The following is a 15,510-nucleotide window of genomic DNA, read 5'->3' as shown; positions in this document are numbered from 1 at the left end:
ACCTCAGGGATTCATTAGCAATTTCACACTCATGTTTCCACACGAGAACAAGGAACCGGTTTTATCATTACAGCAAAAGAACATAATGCTGACCCATTATAAGGATCCCAGCCACTCACACACAATTAGATACACACACACACACACACACACACACACACACACACACACACACACACACGAGTAGAAACACGCACACGAGTGACCACAGCAGCTCACAGGCTTCAATTAATTATTTCTTTTAATCTCTAACCTACTCTCTCTGTGTTCACACAAATGACTCTGACTGTCACTCGGACTAATTAATTGTGAGTTATTTCACGCAGAGGGAAGCATCAATGTAAATCCAATGTCAACGGGAGAGTTAGGTCCATGGTGCTGCAGATTGATATCAGCAACTCTGTCTGGTTGCCATGACATACAGGTTCAATGTAACCATGACAACAGTGTCACCTATACAGACAAAAACACTCCTGCCTCTTTGTTGCTTTATCCTCCGTGCACCTGCTGTAACATACCAAGAACGATTATTTTATTTTATTTTATTTCACTTTATTTTATTTTATTTTATTTTAGCATACTTTATTTAGTAGCAAGCTGACATTGTATTTCTCTTACACATAAGAAGACTTTTCCAACCATCCAAGTTGATTTCCTTAAAATGTAATTTATTTGCATATCATAATGACAACTCAGCTATCACCATGACAACTGAGCATACTCCATCCATTAATGAAGGCTGCGAGATGGGGTTGAAATCTGCAGAAACCGCTGGTTAAATGACCTTGAGTTAAATTTCTTTGTTGAAAAATGATCAAAAACAAACTACTATATACTCGTTAACAATCCACAATAAGTTAATGAGCTGTTTCTGCTCACAAAATCTAAAAGTAATATGGACTGTGGGGCGCTACCGTCCCTGGCAACATAACAACAATAAGGCAGAAAACATAATTACAAAGCTTTAATAAGCTTAAAGCAAATTTGCTCAAGGATTTTTGCATTGTTTTCTTGTCTGGTCCCCTTCATTCAAATTCTCAACATTAGTCAAATGCACCAGTTTGTAGAAAACTGATACGAGCAGAACAAGAGAACCTGTGTTAAAAACAATAACAACAACAAAAACCAAAACAAACAACAAAAAGCCTTATTTGGAATATTGCACAAGGTAGAATTGAATCCCCAAAAGATATTTCCATCTGCATTTAGATTGGACGGCTTTCACAAGCTGAACCCCCTGAGAGCATCTCTCTGTGCTGAAGAACGCCTCCGCTGCCTTCCCCCAAATCAGATGTAATCACAGAATCACAGCTACCAGGGAAAAGCATGAGAGCCTGAAGGAGACAGAGAGCAGGAACGAGAGTGTGATGGAGAGTATAAGAGAGGAAAATCCAGAGATGAAGATGGAGGAAAGGAAGGAGTGTAAGAAACTGAATGGAGGAAATTAAGAGACTTTGGGTGACAAGTGCAGCCTGTAGCATGGTGGTGACAGATGGGATAAAAGAAAACAGCCTATAAAGAGGAAGATGGAGCTGGAAGTGACATGAAAGGACACTCTCTATCAATAACAGATGCCATCTCTTATTCCTGTCAGCCCTCTTGGAGAGTTCAGTGAGCTGTCCAGTGAGGTGCACTGCAAGAGGGCTTTCAAGGCCGATATCAGTGCTTCTTAAACTGAACTGATGGTGCAGACTAACTGAATTTGATCATTTCATGCTAAATTATGTTGCTCACAAACAAAATAAGAACACACTAACACCACAGCAACAAATTAAATACTGCTATGTATTTCATATGCTGACCATAAATGTTCACTTTTGACTTTGGAATCCATCATTTGATAAAAATCTGAACTAAAGGTCTTCTTACAAGCTTTTCCTAGAGCTTTTAACTTCATCTCACAGTCTTCCTTAGCGGTTTGCTCAGTTGCCAAGTTGTTGAAAGCAGGTAAAACAAGTATTTCATTCTCACGTGAAGTAAACAATAGTGTTCCACATGTTATTTGGTTCAAAGCTCTAGAAAAAGCCAAGTCGACCTTTAGTTTAGAGTACACCGGTCCGGTCTTTATGTTAAGCTAAGCTAACTAGTAGTCATTTCATATTCATTGTACTCTCTGCAAGCAACCAATCGCATGTATAAATGTTGGCATTGTACATTTCTGCAAACCACAGAAATGTTTAATTTGTACATTTTTGTACAAGTGAATATGTAAAAACTTCACTTCGCATTAATTTTATGTTGTGACAGTGCCGTGGTTAATGTGTGGTTAGGTTTAAGCACAAAAACGTTTAGGTAGAGTTAGGGGAAAAAAATCATGTTTTGACTTAAAAAAAAAACACACCGGGTTTTTTTTGCTACAAACACGGCAGCAGTGGCGTAAGGTAGTTAGAATGGGTCCCAGTGCATGCTATTATGATGGGCCCTCGTGCCCCCTAGTTACTACTTAGTATGAAGCGCATACACACACATACACATACACAGAGTAAATATATGTATATTTATTTTACCAGCAGTGTGTCTTGCTGCTGCTTTTATGTTATATCAGCTTGCAGACGTGCCCGACTTGTCAGGAGATTTTGCACCTAAACTAGCAACTGTAAATGGTATTGTCTCATTACATGACTGAACACTTGATACTTGAAAGTGGACAACATGAACATACATATTACCCAGCAAACATAATTACATATCTGTATATGACAAGAACTACAGAGAAAACAGAACATTTTTAGTTTAACTTAAATGTTTTTTTTCTCATAGTTTTATGTATAATAAGTATATCATGTTTTGTTTTGTTTTTTGCTATTTTACAAAATCAGAGAAATGATGGTGATGGGTTTGATGGGTTTGCCCAAGCTCAACCGCCCTACCTGACATGTCCCAAACTGTTGTTAAAATAAATGGTTTTGGTGCTAATAAAAATTGGTGGCCGTGTCCTCCGCTCTTGTTGCTACAAACACAGCAGGACATGTCATTAAAAAACCTGATCTGTGGCTACAATCATTGCTGGATATATCCCTAACTGTTGTTAAAAAACACTCGCTTTTACTGGTCTCGTACAACGGTCTGCTGCTGTCTGTTGCTTGGTAGCCATCTCACTTAGGGTGTCATATCATCCACCATCCCCCACTCCTCCTGGTCAGAAACTCACCTCATATATGTAATCTGAACTATATCATATGTATGAAATGTAATGTAACACATCGATGGTTTGCAGATATGTACAATGCCAGCATTTTATTTTGGTGACTGGGCTGCTGCAAGAATGTGAAACAACACCTTCAAGAAGAAATATGTACATCGTCAGGCTCATAATACGATCCCATTTCAGAGCTTCCTCCAACTTCAAGAGATGCAACCTTACACAACTGGTGTGTTGTATCTCTTGCAGCATTTTGTGTCCCACATTCCACTATGCAACATTTTAAGGTTTACTGAAATCATTCAGGTGATTTATATCAACTTATAAAGTCATGAAATACACAGTCAAGATACCATCACTAACAGTAACGTCAAGGTCAAAAAATGGTTATATCCAAAACAAACAGCTTCAATTTTCACTTGTTCTTTAGCAGGCTGAACATGTTGAGCACCAGAGATGGATAAACAGTATCTACCATTAACCTGGCACTGTACTGTCAACTGTCAACTTTGTGAGGATAAACCTACAAATTACTGACTAAAAATATAAATGCTTTAACAGCTTTTACAACAACTTAAAACATAGACTTGCTGTCCAGTACTTGCAGGTTCCAATCTTTAATTGTATTTTAGTAGTATAAGTAGATCCATTTGTTTACTACTGTATGCTGGATTGTGCAGCAAACGCAGACAAAGACATGATTGAACGTTGAGTAATAACTTTCTGCTGTCAGAGCATAATGACTTGTAAGGTAATGTTTTAATTTTGCAAATGACTCATGCAGTTTCTCCTTTTAATGAAAATCCAGGCTGACCAGCTACTGTCATGCATGCCAATTGCAAGAAAAGTAATTAAGGAGAGAAACTTATCTTTACTACAGGCAGTCAGCAGGCTGCATGTGGGGCCTCAAACCTGCGATACTATCCACCAGAGACCTGCAGCTCTGAGATGTTTTGTCTTTTTGTTCCATAATTGTGAATTTTATGCATAGTTGTAATGGAACAGATGGTCGACTAAACTTGCATAAATGGGTTGGAGGTGTTCCAGCTCAGTCCCACCGAGCATGTCTGCAAACATCCTCAGCATGTCAGCTCTCACTTAACAACACTCAAATTAGCACAGACCTGTCTTGTGTATTCATGTCTATAGAAAAATGTATTTAGAAACTATTTTTTTCCCTTTATCCTGGTCCAGCTGCTCCTACCTTCTTTCTTCTTCCTGAGCCTCCGTATGTGCTGGTATTATTTGTTGCTATTTTTTCTTTAGATCAGAAGCTGCTGGTTAATTTCCACAGCACCTGGAGATGCAGCAGAAACAAAGAGTGGAGGCACTGTAGGAGAAAGACAACTTACCCAAGTCTAAATAGAGCAGCAGCATCAGAGCAAAGAGGATCTGTCGCCCAGCTGCAGACAGAGTGAGCGCCATCCTGGGCCTGCAGAGAGAGAGGAGGGAGAGAAACCAGAAGAGGATGAAACTCATAGTAAAGTTTTATATACATGAATAAAACAAATACCGGTACTTTACACACAGTGCCCCAGACACTTCTCGACAATACAGTTCATGTTTTTTATGTTCTGTAAATATTTTTATCTTTCAGTTTAGTTGTAGCTATTTGAGCTTCTCAAACGTGCACTATTATCACAATAAACATTTATTTATCCATAGTCGTACAATAAGATGATAAATTCTGAATGTATCCCCATCAAGTGTTGTCACCCTAATTGTTAACGTGCTTCGCCCTTGAAGACAAAATTAAACATTGTGTTTGTTTGTGTGCCAGAATTGACCTGCAGGCTGTTCTCATGCACTGTTCGTATGTATACCTGCAAAAGGTAATGCAGGAGAATTCATATATATAACATTTAATCATGAGCCAGTAATTTATACAGTACATAATCCACGCAATCAGGAAGGCTGTGATCATGTGAACAGGACACTGATGGGAGTAAAGAAGGTAGTATAAAGAGCAAAGGTTGGGGTGGTGGATGGTCAAACAAACACAGGACTTTCCCCAAGGAGACCGATGCTCATGTCCAGTGTGAAACCAAATGAACTTTGACTTATTTCAACGTACATCGTCACCATATATGTCGCTCTTTACCTAAACCAAACCAAAGTAACTTTATGTTAAATACGTAACTTTATGTAAAGTGCGATGCCATTTCTGGGGCACTAATAAGTGAAATATCATATAAACCGCTGTATGTGCATTATCGTAACATAGCATACAAATCGTAGTTTAAGGATATGTTATGTCCTGAATTTGATGTAACTAATATTGTGTGTGAGTATTTAAATTTCTGCCCTTTAAAGGTACAATTTTTAATTTCATTCACCTTGCGTGTTAGTTTGCTGCCATTGGTGCGTGAGTCAACATTATCTCACAGAAATACATGAAATGACCACAACCTCTTAACACAACCTTATGTGGTGGTGGCATGTAACATGTTAAATGTACGTGGTGATGGCACAATGGGTTTAGGCAAAACGTTTGTTACATATGGAATGTTAAGTATGACATAAAGTGGCGTAAGTACATCATGTACAATGTTGCAATGTTACTACGTACGTAAATGACATACATATGTAAAGGTAAAAGAAGTCAGTGTTAACACTTAGTTTCACATGGGGCACGAACAGCAATCTCCTGGGTAAAAGTCCTGTGCTTGTTTGACCCATCCACCACTAGGCAGATTTTCTTGCTCTTTATATTACTTATTTGGTTATAACAGTAACCACCATCTATTGCATGACATTGAACCAGGGAATATATATGTCCGCCACGACAAAGGATTCTAACTGACTTTAGATTGGCATTGATTCCGTGATGCAGGCACATAATTTTAGTCCAACACATATTGGGGCCATTTCACATATTTCTGGAAGACCAAAATTGTGAATGAGCAACACATTCTCATGCCAAATTGCCACATGCTGTATTGCTGTTTAGTCAGTGGCTTTTCATGTCTACATATTACCCCCTAGGTATCCTGCTGCATCTGCTGTTGACATTCCAGGATGCGTTACCAACACCGGGACATCAACAAAAGCACATGGTTAGGTTTAGAAAAAACATCTTAGTTTGGCATTTAGGAAGCAAACTTCAGGCTCCCGGATATAAGCCCTGTTTTTGTTGGACCCATCAACCACCCCTCCTGCCCACGCTATAGGGACTTTCCAGCTCCCTTTATTACATCATTATAGCCAGCATTTTAACCTGACGCCATCGAATGGTGTATCATACCACCACAACAGGTGCCGTCCGGTGATGTATCTTAACAACATGAAAGGTTACGTCCAACCACGTTACATACTGATGCCGCCTGGCCGTGTATCATTCTGCTGCGAAAGGTGGCTTTTGGCGGCAGGTGTCTGACTCCAAAATCACTGTCAAAGTGGCGGTATATAACGATTTCTGAATGAGAACAGGCTGGAATGAGAGGCAAATTGGAAAGCGCTTTAAGCAAAAGTATGATATAAATTAATTCAGTTTTCCTGCCAGGTGAAACCGTTTCAGTGGTTTTCGTGTTTCAACAGATGAAGGGCAGCTTGTTCCTGTGTGTGCTGGAAAAAAAACTCTCCACAGCTGTCTGGTTTGCAAAAACCCTTTCAAAACTAATTAAACCAACTCAAATCCAAAGCCCCATTCTCTCCTAACTCTGTTGGTGATGTTCACTCACACACATGCCAACACATGTCAATCATCTTGAAGAGCTGTCTACCATGAAAGCAGCTCTCACAAGCCGAGGTAGTCGGCATCTACAGGTGTTCACGCAGCAGCATGAAATCTCAACAACACAAAAACTAACGCTGACCTTCACAAGGTTTTTGAATAAGCAAATGACTCATACTTTGTTTTTCTCTCATTTATTGTGAGTTATTGCATTGTGGCCACACCTATAAAATAAAATACACCAAAATGGCCTTGAACATTGAATCCTTGAAAAGCCAGTCTCAGGCAAATGAGGTGATTTAGTAGCACAGCATGCACACAGTAGCCTATCACAGACAGGGACGGATAATGTCTCATGTCCATTTTATTTATTGGTGTTATAATGTAATAAGAAATAAACAATATTGCATCTGTAAGGGCATTTAAAGGCCCAGACACAGTTCACTGGCTTGTATTCAAGCTCTGCTTTCCATTTAGCAGATGCCTTTGTCCCTGGCCGTTTACATTTTTCACCCTCTCTGCCACCTGAGCTGCAGCTGCTGTTTACTAATACCAATATTGTCATCCTGGTCTCAAAACTGGCCATCAGACATTGTTAGGTCGGACCTGATGTTAAACCATACACAGAGTGACACATCTAATCAAGAGACATGATTGGATCCCATGACAACCACTCCAGACTAAAAGATTGGATTAACTTTTAGTACACTGCAGTGAAAAAGTGATTCTGGTGCATTCCTACTGCACAACATAGGAAATCCTACCACACATCAGAAATGAGCTGCTGACTTTGCCAGAGGATTTGGCTTGGGGCCCGAAGCTTCTCAGCTCAATGGAGAGATGCCTGAGAAGGAGCTTTATTGCCCCACACTGGTCTGAAATGAAGACAAAGAGAAAAGTATGCTGTTTGAAGACAACACGCTTTGTTTTATAATGCTGGTTTTAGAGGCAACACAAATAACTCAAAATATTGGTTCTTTATACTTTCCTGACTACACAGGCGTTACCAACAGGGGCTTACAACAGATCATTTGAAGGATTTAAAATAGTGTGAGCAGAAATTAGTCCAACCTGTTTGGATTTCAGTTACATAAAGTAAATAATTTATCCAGGAAAGCAAAAGACCTCTTTGCATTCACCAAGGTAACAGCAACTCATGGCCCCAGCATCCTTGATGCTTAGAAAGAAGATTATGCAACACCAGTTCAACCCTTTATAAATAACAGGAATAATGGTCGCTCTCTTCTCCGACCATGTGAAAGCTCAGTAAAACCTTCAACCGTATAAAACTGGAGTGTGTGAGGCAACCAGAAACATTCCTCTCAGATAAGTTAAGCACTCGGCCAAACTATACTGTCATTAAACAACAATTTGTTGAGTGATTTTCAATGATAGGCAAAGAAGAAGTTGGTGTCTGGACTGTTGGAAAAAGGGGGTTCTGGTGCGGGTTGGACCCTGCTGTGCCACACACTTTGAGGCATGCCATCTCTGAAGGTGGGTTAGGACCTTGTGATGGGCTGTGACAGATTGGGGTCGAGCCGTTGGACTTTTTGCATGTTGAAGGCCTGAACCATTGGTTGAGCTAGCTGGGTGGGTGACAAGAGATTTCTAAAGGCTTGGAGAGGGTCATGACACCGAGAAGTTTGCCCAGTCTTGTAAGCGGAGAGTGTTAGAGAGTGTTGTTATGAAGGGCCTGGGACTGGCAGGGGCCCAGCAGCCACTATCCACAGCAACAGAATACAGAGTTCAGCCTGTGGACATCTCTATGGATGCTATACAACATACAACGCTGTGTGCCTATAGACAGCCGCCTTTCAAAGTTTTACCAGAGGGGATTTACGACATACAGTGCACTGACCATCCAATCACACCAGCCGCATACTAACCAGCACCACCTTTTGTTAAGGAGGAGACATCAGATGTCGTGAACGCCTCCCTCTAAATCGCCCCTCTTCACTTTCACAGGCACAGCTGTGTCTTCAGGAGAAAAGAGCCAGAAGTCTCTAAAATGCTTCAGTGGACTTCAATGTGGATGTCCATCCGACACATTTTCACGATGTTGTCTGAATAGGACGCATTCTCAGCTCATTGTAAGAGCCGACGAGCGGAGTGACAGAGATCCAAAGAGAGCTAACAGACGATGCTGGCAGACCTACATCACAGCTCAGCACTGAGCTGTCAATCTGTTGAAGCAGGAGACCAACTGGCCTCATGTTCATCATGACGCAGGAGAGAAGACGGGCCCCTCGACCCAAATCTCCTTCAGTTGGTGGGAAAATTGCTTAAAGAAAAAAACAACGTGAAAAGTATGGAACACATCATGTCAGCTGCTGCTGTGGTTCTAGGATAAATTGTGTTTGTGAGCACAGCACGACAGCTTTATGCTTACAATGCCTCCATCATGCTACACTGAATTGTGTGAGTGTGTTCACAGACTGCAAAGGTTTACTTAATCAGGCCAGGTTGGGTCCCATGTTGATTCATGACACACACACATGCCGCTGTAATGGTACAGCTACTATAAAGCTCTACATCAAACCCCAGCCAATTCACAAGGTAGGTCACTGAATCTCACCTTCTGCATTATGTGCACACAGCATGTACACAAACAAATCGGCTACACATATTAAAACACACAAGCCAACACAAACACACACTGGCAGCTGGCATCTCATCTGTTGAAGTCAAGTAAACAAATCTCATGTAACACGGGTAAGTAATGTTTTATACAATGAGGCCTGGATTGCAGACAGAAGTAGACTTCTCAGATCTAAGTGTAGATTTTTCTCCTGTTTTAAAAGCTAACTTTACAGCTAAATCCATGAGTTGTGTTCTCCAGCTGACTTCTTAATTTTTCCGTTTTTACTGTTTGCATGTGATGGCTGCAGTATGCACACATTATAGTACACACAGACCCACAGGAACGCCGCTCAGCCTTGCTTCTAATTTGTCCCAGTGGCCACTCATGACATTGTAGCAAAAACATCCCCTGTGGCTCTAAAAGCATTTCCCCCATAGACCACCACTGTAAAAGAGATGTCTGTAAAACTGTTAAAAGGGCACCTTAAATTGTCTGACTTGACTCTTTCTATCATGAATTTTTGATCCATTTCTATTTGTAAAACTTTCCTCAAGCAAAGAAAAGCGAATTTAAAAATCTGTAACATCATCAGAATGTTAAGTTTATGGGCCAAGTGGGAACTCATGGGCAAAGCCAGTGGAAGAAACACTGCTGCGCATATTTAGTGGGCCGCATACCCATTGTTTACATACGACATGTGCCTTGTCTGTTGCCTGTATTTTCTCCAAAATCCAAAATATTTCCACACAGCTGATTTATTCCTGAGTAAATAACTTCATCCTCATCGTCTTTCTCTTGGCTGCTTGCCATCTGCCTGCCACTGGTTGACTGTGACACAGACTTTCAAAATAAAAGCGTATCCTAAAGATGATATAGATCAATGTTTTTACTTTGCAGTAATGATATTGGATCGCTGATCATTGAATCGATACATCAGTGCAGATCAAAGGATCATTACCCCCCTAGTATTCAGCATCCCCTACTAATACATCCATGCTGCAAAAACAGTCGTTTGGCGTGAAAATGCTATGTTCCTGGCAAAAAGTCAGCATCCTCATGAGCTGATAATCCATGTAGATAACAAATAAAGGAATGGCATTGTTCTTGCAGGGTAGAGCAGGTTAGCCCCAGTATTATACATAACTATAATGACCTCCTTGTGGTTGTATGCCTCCACAAACCAATCATGTGTCACCAACTGACACAAGGTCAAATGCCTCCCCATCTGTTCCTGAGATATGACATTGAGTATGGTCAGAAAAGTGTTTTTGCAGAATATTATGATGCCACAGTGAAGCTGACCTTTGACCTTTTGGATATAAAATGTCATCACGCCATCTTTTTCATCATTTTATCAGACATTTGTGTGAAGTTTTGTCATATTTAGTGGAGGAATTCTTGAGTTATGGACAAATTTATTCTTGAGTCCAAGAGGAATTTTGTGCCAAATTTGAGGAAAAACTCCCTCAGACCTTCCTGCAAAACCCCCCAAACCAAATTCTACAAGAGCAAGACAGAGCTGCTAACATTAGCCTAAATTCTGACAGTAAGGGTGTCAGTCATGAACATGACTTTTTGGAACATAACTTCCAACTAGATCTGGGTATCTGTACTCAATACCTTTAAGGTATCTGCTGAAATAACTCCCTACCAAGTAGCATTGAAACGTCTCCAGTCAAACAATACTTGCATTGCATCAGGGGTTTGATCCCACACCATCCTGACTCGGATCAGCAAACTTTCTGTTGCTGCCAGCTCTGGAGGCGTTCTCCAGAGGTGCTCTCCTCCCGGGGAATCTGCCCGTGTAGCACCAGCTGACATTGCATTAGCGCTAAAATCCAACACTGAGCCGATAAACAGTCCCAACAAACCCACACCAACACAAAACAGCTCAACTCTGTTGTTAAAACCATTAAATAACCATTAAGTAACATTAGCTGTGTGATGCTAAAAGTAGGCCTGTCACTGTGTGTTTGCAGCCCAGCAGACTCTCACAACTGTCCCAGCGTGGAGCTCAGACTCCCACAGCAGCACCTTCAACCCATACAGTCTGTAGTGTGGTATAGTCAGTCTCAGTGCATTGACAGAGTTGGTGAGTCAGCGTGCTGAGAGGCCACCAAAATGTTTTAAAGTATAGCTATACTACACGCCCCTCCATTCAAAATATGGATGTTGCATGAAGCACTCTATTAGTATCAGTATCACTTTAAGGGTACTGGAGTTAGTTACTGACTATAATTGCAGTTAGCTTTGGAGGTTACGCTCTGTCACGTCAGACTACCACTCTACAAAGGAGTAAGTAAGCTTGCACTCTTGTGTTTTTGGTTTTGGAAAGGCTGAAACTCTCAAGATTTTGTTTATATGCAATATTTTCCTTTTTACAATAAAAAAAAGAATAAAGAATATTGTTCTCTACCCACCAGAAAAGAGTCTGAGCTCTCTTTGCCCCATGGGAAAACGAATTTCCGATGGAGGAAAAATCCAAGAGTTTCTTTCGTATCTTTACAGGAAGTTCCAAAACCTTTCTTGGGCAACAGCATGATGACAAGAGGAAGCAACAGAATAAATGTCTAAAAATAAAACGTAATAAGAGGAGAGGCTGAGGACTTCAGATAAATCTGTATTATTAGACTTCAGGACAGAAACAGGGCCAGTTTTACAGTAAGGAGTCAAACTGTCAGTCTTGTATCCCCCTCCAGGGGCCTGACAGGAGAAGGTGATTTCTCACCGTCGCTTTTTCTTTAATCATGTCTCACAAAACTATTACCTCCAGAGAGCAACGGCATGAACAGCAGAATAACAGCTCCAGATGAGTGACAGACAAAGTGGTGAGCTGGGAGAGGAAGAAGATGAAGGAAGAGAAATGAAAGGAAGGTCATTTTATCACCGTTGTAATAATACTACACTACCATGATGAAAGCTCTTCAGAAGAGCTCCATAATTCTTCTTAATTTGCTGTTTGCAAAAATGCTGCAACTTGAATAGATTTGTGGCTGAAATTTGAACTTCTGTGCTCTTACGCAGACGCGATTTTCTTTAATGTACTGTAAAGACAGAAGAAATTACAGTGGTGGTGTGTTGCAGTGGTGATTTGGTGCCATAAAAGAGATATTAAACCAGAGTGCATGATCATTAATTGCTGAAGAAATTAAAAACAGAAAAAGGAACGCTCTGAGAGGAAAGTGCTTAGCTGAATCAGGTATTCACTTCCTGCTCCCTTCATGCATCGTGCACTCTCTCACACACACACACAAACACACACACAGACACCGATTGTGTTCGGTGTGCCTGTGTGGTGACTAATCACACTCAAAGCAACTAATGACTCATGCAGCTCTGGCCCTGGCTTCAGATGGAGAGAGGACTCTGGAAAGCTGGTCCCTCCGATTCAAGATTACACACTCCTTCCTCTCACACTGACACCATTGATCTCACTGGGCATGGCGACAGAGGTTATTTAAACCAGCTCGCTTAGGAGAGGCCAAGTTAAGATTTGGCTATATGTGTGTGCAGTAAAGCGCAGAGAGGAGGCAATTTAGATCACTCTGAAGGATCCTCAACAGACAAGTCGAGTGAAAAAAGAGACTTGTAGTGACTGTAAGTAGGTAGTTACAACTTTTCTGTTCTTTGCGTTAATTATTCAGTGTTGAACAGTGGCCCAGGAGGAAATAAACTGATGTAATGTTTAATGCATGTATCACCAATTTGTGCATACCTGTGAGAGACTGACAGCTCTTATAACATCCATCTGTTACCGAGCTTCCTGTAGAGCTGTTAAGCTGCTGCGGAGCGACACTCAACAGACCTGCAGCAGATGATCTCAGATATGCTCATTTTCTCCCTCCACCTTTTGATTCTCAGCCACACTCACATTCATTCTCTGGCACCGGCCTATGTCTGTTTTTGTTGTGTGTGCATGTGCAAAAAGTGTAGGATACTGTGTATGTTATCCAACTGTGAGTCGGACCAAAAAAATCAATTTGAATGCATTTGATTAACATATGAGGGAGCCACTCTATTTATAAGTGTGCACATAAATATGTGAGGATGGAGTATTGTAGCAGCTTTTAGAGGAAATAGAAACCAGGGAGAGCCAGACAGCGACCTCTGTGGAATCAATCATCGCTCTTTTCTGTAATGCATCAAAAAGGATCAAATCACACCCACATCAATTGATTTGTTACCAGTGAACCTTTTACTGGAACAGAGTTTTTTTTTTTCTTATTGTACTTAAAGGAAGACAGAGGAAAATCAAGCTGATTTGTTTGTGTGTAAAATTGTCAAGAATATGTCCTTGAGGTGATTCTATTCTGAAGACTCTACGTTGGGCCATTTTTTGTGGGGATAAATAAACTGATGAAAAGTAAGTATTGATATAAAAAACAAACAAACTTGCTGGTACTAAATTAATAAACAGTGGGTCCATCTGCGTTCTTCTCCAGGTTTTTCAAATGGATACACCCACTCAGCTGTTAGCAAAAAGCAGTGACCCAGGTTAGAGCGACGATCACTGATAAATAATGACTAAACTGCTCAGTTTGGATTTTCTGAAGTGAGATTGTACAAGGTATTATGTCTAAATTATGTCTTAAATTTCCCCTGGACGCAGACTGACCAATTATAACTTAGCATCAGGCCGGCTCAGACCAGGGTCCGACAACAACACACTGTGCTCCATTGACTCTAATGCAGTTGTTTCAGATTTCCTTCATTTTCAGGCTGGTTTTGTGGATTTGGAGCTAAATGTTGTGTCTGGGGCACGTCGTGTATTAATGATACTCGTTACCTTGAGAGGTTGGAAAAAGATATACGTTTCTTCCCTGTTCCAAAACCAAAATCAAACCCTGAAAAGTGTAGGGGGTGAAGCCAAACACCGTTCATCTGCACACACTGCGATGCCACACAGCTGGTTCAATATCAGCAAAGTTTCCCTTTATATTCATTGTCTTGTGTGGCGATCAGCAGTGATGTGGTGATTCACTTTTACACTGTGATCTGTAGCCTATAGTTCGGCTTTAGCTTCTAACTATCTTTGTCTTTTTAACCTGTTGTTGCTGCTGAGTCAGTTTGACATCCTGGATATATCCTTCAAACACAGACTGTAGACCCCTCTGTCTGCTGCTCTCTGGAATCACTGTTTCATTTTTCAAAAATATGATAGTATTTCTTCAGGGAGCGCAGTTAGTTACAGTGTGGGCTCCATGTTTACTCTGACAGCTTGTCGGACAATCACGAAGGGACGGGGTCAATTGCTCTCTTCAAAGCCACTCCTTTGACAAAAACAGTAATATTACAAGGCAGAATGAGGGAGTTGCTGGTCTGCTGCTGCCTCAACCAGTTAGTTTGTGTTATTGTGTGACTTCTGGATCTGAACTAACATGGTGTCCACAGCAGTTTATTGCTTATCTTCCAGAGGTTAGAGAAATACAGCTAATTTGGAAGATTCTCAAAGAAGGCTTGGCTCAGTCACGGTTATCAGTATCAGCACGGTATTGATAAAATGTGAACTCATTTCACCAAGTTTCAAAAAAAAAAACACAAATTAGCAGCACTATGCATGTTTTGTTTGCATAAATATTAAAATAATAACACAGCCAATAATGTGTGTCAACACATGAAAACCATGTAAAGAGTTAAAGTTAAAGATAGCCTGTCTTTAAAATGCTGTCTTGAGTGTCTGTGTCACTGTAGATGAGGACAGGCGACCATTAGCATCACTGGGTTTGCCTGCTGCACGCCCACTCTGTAAACAAGGGAATAGCAAAACAAACCCACGTTGCATGCTGCGCCTGCGTCTGGGAGGCTGTTGTTAAATGTGGTTGATGCTTGACAGTATTTACTGGACAGTGATCAAACGCTGTTTTAATCTTAAGTCAAATTTAAAATTAAGGCTCTTTATGATGAACCCTGTGACCGTTATGTAGATGTTTGTTTAAGTAACTAGCAATATTGACGGGGATAATGATTTTAGGGTCAAAGATCAAATATATGCAGGTAGGGACTGTTTAAGTAGCCTCTACACCAGCTGTGTCTGGGAAGCACCAGAGGTCAAAGGTGAAGGTTCTGAGGTTAGCTCTCGGTAACAAAGTCAATAAAGGATCAGGTGCATGAGAC

The 15,510-nt window shown here is 40.8% G+C and overlaps 1 protein-coding gene across 1 annotated transcript in view; it reads right to left on the bottom strand.

Annotated features, from left to right (window-relative positions):
* Nucleotides 1–15,510, bottom strand: part of LOC125902179 (neurocan core protein-like) — a 63,450-nt gene that overhangs the window by 43,592 nt on the left and 4,348 nt on the right. Inside the window, exon 2 of the mRNA XM_049598342.1 lies at nucleotides 4,495–4,574. Coding sequence (XP_049454299.1) covers nucleotides 4,495–4,567 — 73 coding nt within the window. The 5' untranslated portion in view covers nucleotides 4,568–4,574. The remainder of the gene's footprint in view (nucleotides 1–4,494; nucleotides 4,575–15,510) is intronic.

This window comes from Epinephelus fuscoguttatus, linkage group LG15 (genome assembly GCF_011397635.1).
Source record: "Epinephelus fuscoguttatus linkage group LG15, E.fuscoguttatus.final_Chr_v1".
Classification (NCBI taxonomy): Eukaryota; Metazoa; Chordata; class Actinopteri; order Perciformes; family Serranidae; genus Epinephelus; species Epinephelus fuscoguttatus.
This window is presented reverse-complemented; position numbering and strand designations above follow the sequence as displayed.